We start from the raw sequence: 6000 nt of genomic DNA, 5'->3' as shown, positions 1-6000 counted from the left end.
ATACATGAATGAATGAGTAAAGTGTTTTTAGTAGCCATAAAATATTGTTAATGACTTGAGACTTAGTACTTGAATGATGAAACCAAAATTCTAGAACCATACTTCCAAACAAAAAAATGTTTCTACCAAAAGTGGTTAAAAAAAAAAAAATCTAGAATCATATTTCCAAAAAAAAAAATGTTCTTACTAAAAGTGGTAAAAATATATTGATATGAACGTTGAAACCAAAATTCTAGAACCATATTTCCAAACCAAAAAATGTTTCTTCCAAAAGTAGTAAAAAATATTGTTATCTTGCATTGGAAATCTGCTAAATAAAACTGGTCACATATACATATATATAACCTCTTATCAAATTCTATGTTTACACAATATTAGATTTGTTCGAATACATATGATTATGCTCAAGATAGACATCACAAATATATATGAATATACTATATATGAACAAAAAGTATATGTTCTATAGAAGTGAAACGAACACTCAATTAGAGATTTTTATCAAACACAACAAACCAACTAATAAATTAAGAATATATTGACCTTGTAATGTTTTATGTAATAAAGACACAATTACTTTATTAGTTTAGGTGATATATTTTTTAATAATGTGTGTTTGAATGCATAATGATTTAAAGATATCTCAATTAATTTTTATTTGATTTTAGGCAAAATTCACTAGTGACAATTTGATCATGACTTACATAACTAGATTCCAATGTATTGTAAAAAATATAAAAAAAACTACATTTGCATTAATTACCTTATGACAGTTCAAAATGAATAAAATATTTGGCAAAACTAACATTACATTTCAACAATATAAAATTATAATTTAACTAACCATTATATCAAAGACTTTCAAAATAAATATGATTAAAACTCGTTCTATGTGAAAAATGGGTATTTCAAGGTGTATTTCAAGAACCAATAGATCAAAAGTTATGTAATCTAAGCACTGTAAAATAATAATTTAACTAACTATTACATTTTTTAATAATTTCTATATTTCTCAAAATGAAATGTATTATTTATTATTTGATAATTTATTTTTTATATGATGTAATTTGTTATTTTATATGATGTAATATGTTATTTGATAGTATATATGACAATTTTATAATTGTATCATTTTAGAAATTGAAATTTAATATAAATTTTAAAATGCAAAACAATTAAATAAAGATTCAAAGATACAAAATAATTAAATACAACAAAAACTAAAAATATAGGGCATATTAAAATTTTCAGTTAAAAAAAAATAATTTCCAAAATATTTAACATGAATTTGGGGAGACACTTAAGCCCATTGCACCTTCTTACTTTTACTTTTAGTTGAAAACCTTTGCTTGACAATAGACAAAATTCACCAAATCCAAAATTAATGTCAACGTCAATGTTTTTTGAATATGTTATTACATTGATGCGGCAGGAATAATAAGTAAAAAAATATTATCTAATTTAAAATATGCTTAATTTATCTATAATTTTGTGTTTTAAGTAAGAAAATCTATCATAATTCTAATTTATTTGAAAATATAACAACTATACCTAAAAAATAAATAATATTAATGTAAACTAATTATATATCATTTCAAAAAATATTAATTTAATATTAAAAAATAACCATTAAAAGCGAAAACTGCCCACAAAGTATGACTCCACACACCTCTCGCCTCTTGCAACTGTGACCCTATTAATCGTTTAATAATTGAGCATATTGCAGTTAAATTTGTTTCATAAATGAGCGTAAATCTGTTTAGTTTTTTTCGGTGGTTGAATTGGAACTTTACCGTACGTATACCCAAACATAAATAAATAAAGACCTAAACATAGGCATGGCTGGCCGCACTTAAATTTGATGGAAATGGTAGTTATACGGTAGTCTATCCTAGAATCTTTTAATGAATAAAGCGTAACTTTGCATGTAATGATGGGCGGATGAAGGGATATTAAAAACTTAAAAAAAAAAGAAATTGGATATTAAAAACTAAAAAAAGAGAATTACATAATTTATTTGTGGTGTCTTTTCTCACAGTAATTAAATTTAACTAAGTTGGTTGTTGTACACTGTTATTAATATGTCAAAATACATATGTACATATCATCATTACAGAATAAGACTCTAACAAATTAAAATGTAGAAAAAATAGATTTAAGAAAACAAAAAAATATATTAAATTTTTTTCAAAAGTAAACATTAGATAACATCATTTAATTTTTGGTAAATTTAAAATTAATGTGAACATCAATATTTTTTGAATACGTTATTACCCTGTTGTAGCAGGAAATAACAAGTTTGACTCAAGATTGGTTGATGTGGAAGGACAACTACATTGTGATACAAACATTGATGTTCATGGAGGATTGAGTGCCAACGTCTCTACTCCCCTCTCTTCTTTTGATTCTTAATGGTGTTTATGTTTGATAGTATATTTGGTATTTTGTTAGGCTTTGTAATGGGTGGCTAATATGTGAAGTTTTTGTATTTTCGAATTAGCTAGTTGATATCTTTTGTATTATAGGATTAGTAGAGAAGTATGAATCCTCTTGTATCACTAGGAGTCAACAAAAATTTCCTTGGTGGTCTGGTGAACAACTACGAAATTTTGAGTCATTTTGGTAATACAAGTGCTTTAGTTTTAAAAAATGTTTATTTTTATATAATTACGTCGTAAGGCATTCCCCTCTGAAATCAACTCACCCAATTGTCACCGTGTACTTTTCTGAACCATTCAATTAGATGTTAGACGATTGAAAAGTTCCCAACCGTTGGATGAATAGTTAAGATAAGAAAAAACCTAATAGTTAGTTTAGGTTAATAGTTAGTTAGTTTAGGTTAGTTTTTTATGTTCTTTTCCACAGTTTTTTTCCTGCTGCACAGAATTGCAACAAATGTTGCTAAGCAGGCCGCATCTTTGAGCATCCCACTCTAGGAGCTTGATGATAACCCCAACATTGATCTCGCCATCAATGGAGGCACTGATGGCGGCGCTAACGAAGTCGTTCTGAAGCTCAATCTCACCCAGGGCCACGGTGGCGACCTATCTTTCTTCTGGTTTGACAGAGCCCTTTACAAATAAGTATAATATTTACTGAATTAATTAGTTGCTAAACAATAGTGTTGAACAATTTATGTAGAACTTAATTTAATAGAAGTTCTGTTTATGCAAAATATAATGAGAAGTCTGTTCATGCTAAAGGAATGTGTTAAACCCTCTTATATTGGTATAACAAAATTCTGCAGATAAGTATGGATATATATTACTGGATTAAATTGCTTAGCAGATAGTTGTTACCTTTGGGTAATTACAGCGCATGTAAATAATTTTGTTTATGAAAAGTAATGTGTAATTCCTTGATGAATATTGCTTACACAATTATAATATTGTACAAATGTGTCTTAATTGTAAACTAAAATGGAAAACGTAGAGGGAATTTACATTAAACCTGTTGTAGTAGCAGTGCAACTGGAAGGCGGTTCTGGACCGTTCCAGGCCTGTCTAAATAGTTGTTTAAGAACCCATCTAACAAGCCGTTGTAAAAAAAATGCTACCCTTATCGAGGGTAAGGGTCCATGGCAACCCACAGGTTGTTCAATTAACTGTTCATTCTGGAAACTTTAAACCTGTAAGAGGGTACTGTTAATAGGTAGCGAAAGACTTCCAAACCCTGGGAAATCTGCAGACCAAAGAGCCAAGGTCTGTTGTTGGGTTGGAGACTAAGGTACAATCAGAGTGAAGGAAAACGTTTTTAGAGACAGGCCAGTTAAAAACTTAAATTGTTCTGGACTTTACTGGACATAATTCCTTTAACATAAGGGATTAAAATTTCAAAAAAAAAATAGAGAAGAATGAGGACTGAAACCTCTGTTACCTAGCCACTGATCTGAAAATGAAAATATTATGCAGTGAAACAACTAATCATATAGGCCGACTTCAGGCTGAAGTATGTATTGCGAATACACTATAGAAATGAAAACATAGATAATATGATGAAAACGAGTTAATTAATGTGTTGGTAAAGAGGGGTTAAATCTGCCTTTTCAGTGGAGATTAACTGAGATTTAAATGTTCAGAACAGAAAAAGACATTCATGCACAGTTCATAATTAAATTACACTGGATTCAGATTAAAATTTAGAAATACAATTAAATGGCAACGCCAAGAAGCTGTGGCCTCGACGGCTAAATCATAACAAGTAGTCTATTACATATTCTGCTGTAAAAACCGAACTCAAACAGAACCCCTGCAAGGGTTTCAAAATAATACCCAGAACTGTAAGTTTTTCCTAACCAACATACAGAGGTTATATCTAGCCTCAGAATGCCAACCTGTGGTTGAAGATGGCAGAGGCATTGTGTCCCTTTCAAACCACCCATTTGGAGAAGTCCTGCAGGAAAGAGAAAATTGAATTAGGGTTTCCAAACTCTTTAAGAGGAAAAGCTAAACCTGGGTACATACCTCTGTCTACAGAGGAATGCAGAGTATCCCTCGTGAATCTGAACCCTCATGAAAGAGGTCTCAACCCAGTCGACCGAGGTGGCGGAACCTGTCACCTCCAGACGGCGAACACCGTGTGTCATGGATAGACCCGCATTTCTGATGGATACGCTAGCAATTGGGTTCCTCCTATCCTCGTTTGATGGTTTAAGTTGCTGACCGGCATCCGTCATAGACCTTGCATGCTGAACCCGACTACCATCAATACTGCTAGAACGGTTGGACACGCTAGCAATTGGACTCTCCCTATCCTCATTTGCTGGTTTAAGTTTCTCTCTGATATCCATGATAGACCTGGCTTGCTGAACCAGTCTACCATCAATACCATGAAACTCCGGAATTGTCCGTTTTTCGTCAGAATCATCCAGTGTCGGTTTAGGCATCCTTCGTCTCTTGGTCGAAGCTCCTCTAGGAAAGGACTTTCCACTCTGTGATTTGTTGAGACATTCGGCCACATTTCATTCTTATTTGAAGTCCGCAACTCGTATCTGGGCGAGGAGCTTTCGGGGCCGAAACGTTTCGACCGCAGGTCCTGTCCTTGTTGATCCTGTTCCCCTGGCGACCCGTTTTCCACATGGATCTCCTCGAGTTTCATTTCGGGAGTTTCTAGGCGACCCGTCTGCCGCATGGATCTCCTCGAGTTTCATTTCGGGAGTTTCCAGTTCGTGCAGTTTCGAACTCATGACGTTCTATGCAAGTAACTATGAGTATTTCCAAATGAAAGCACAGGGCCATCACAAATTCATCCTAAATCCCTCAAAATTCAAATGGGTCTCAAGAAATAAAAGCACTTATCTTCAAAACGTGGCTACCCAAATCATGCAATATATCAAACAACGGTCATCCGATCGAAAATAGTCACGGACCCAATTGTATATAGCAGAGCCCCTGCAGATCTGAAGAATCCCCGCTGCTGCAATAGAAAAAGCAAACCTCCCCGCTGCTGCAATAGAAAAAGTATGACAGGGTTACTGCTTGAAAGACGGAGGAAAGAAAAAATGTTAAGACTCAGAATCATGAGCAGAGGTATTATCGTGCCTGGTGACAATACAAAACTATCCGGGAACCTGCCTCTGTAACCCCAATGGTGAACTGGTTGCAAAGTTATTCTCTTAGTCGAACCACTAAACAAATGGCGGTGTTTTCCTTGCTTCCCCTGGGGTCGTTACCCTTACCACGCCTCAACAATCCTGAGTCGTCAGATAAGCTTGGCGTAGATCAACCGCGGAGGTAAACCCATGTGGCAAGCTGCCCGCAGGTACATCGGGAGGGTGGGGCAAGAAGGTTCGAGAACTAACCCTCACTCTGCACTGTGTTAATTATGTTAAGTTTTATTACTTGTGCTTTTCTTCATTTAAAGGCTTTAATTATATAAATACAAACTAAAATAGGCAGTTGTCTATAATGCGACTTTTTGGAAGCCTTTCCGGTGGGTTTTTTCGGTCAAAATCCGGCAGCAATTTATTGGAATCGCAAGTTTGATAGCTAGTTTCTGCAC

At 33.7% G+C, this 6000-nt stretch overlaps 1 protein-coding gene across 1 annotated transcript; it reads right to left on the bottom strand.

Moving 5' to 3' along the window:
• Positions 1-4103: 4103 nt before the first annotated feature.
• Positions 4104-5625, bottom strand: LOC149184108 (uncharacterized). The gene is made up of 2 exons (XM_089418843.1): positions 4464-5625; positions 4104-4392 (listed from the first exon to the last, which is right to left on the bottom strand). The coding sequence occupies exons 1-2, from the start codon at positions 4883-4885 to the stop codon at positions 4260-4262; spliced, it is 555 nt and encodes a 184-aa protein (XP_089274969.1). The 5' UTR covers positions 4886-5625; the 3' UTR covers positions 4104-4259.
• Between the last annotated feature and the right edge of the window lie 375 nt (positions 5626-6000).

This window comes from Pinus tabuliformis, chromosome 3_2, assembly GCF_031772625.1.
Source record: "Pinus tabuliformis cultivar Carrire ecotype Pingquan chromosome 3_2, CPIR1, whole genome shotgun sequence".
NCBI classification, from domain to species: domain Eukaryota; kingdom Viridiplantae; phylum Streptophyta; class Pinopsida; order Pinales; family Pinaceae; genus Pinus; species Pinus tabuliformis.
The sequence above is the reverse complement of the archived record's forward strand: the minus strand, read 5'-3'. Positions and strand labels throughout refer to the sequence as shown.

Excerpts from the sequence above, each read along its gene's own strand:
- LOC149184108 (XM_089418843.1), bottom strand. The coding sequence starts at position 4,885 with ATGCCTAAACCGACACTGGATGATTCTGACGAAAAACGGACAATTCCG. Across the intron at positions 4,393-4,463 it reads GCATTCCTCTGTAGACAGAG|GACTTCTCCAAATGGGTGGT; the intron begins GTATGTACCCAG and ends TCTTTCCTGCAG.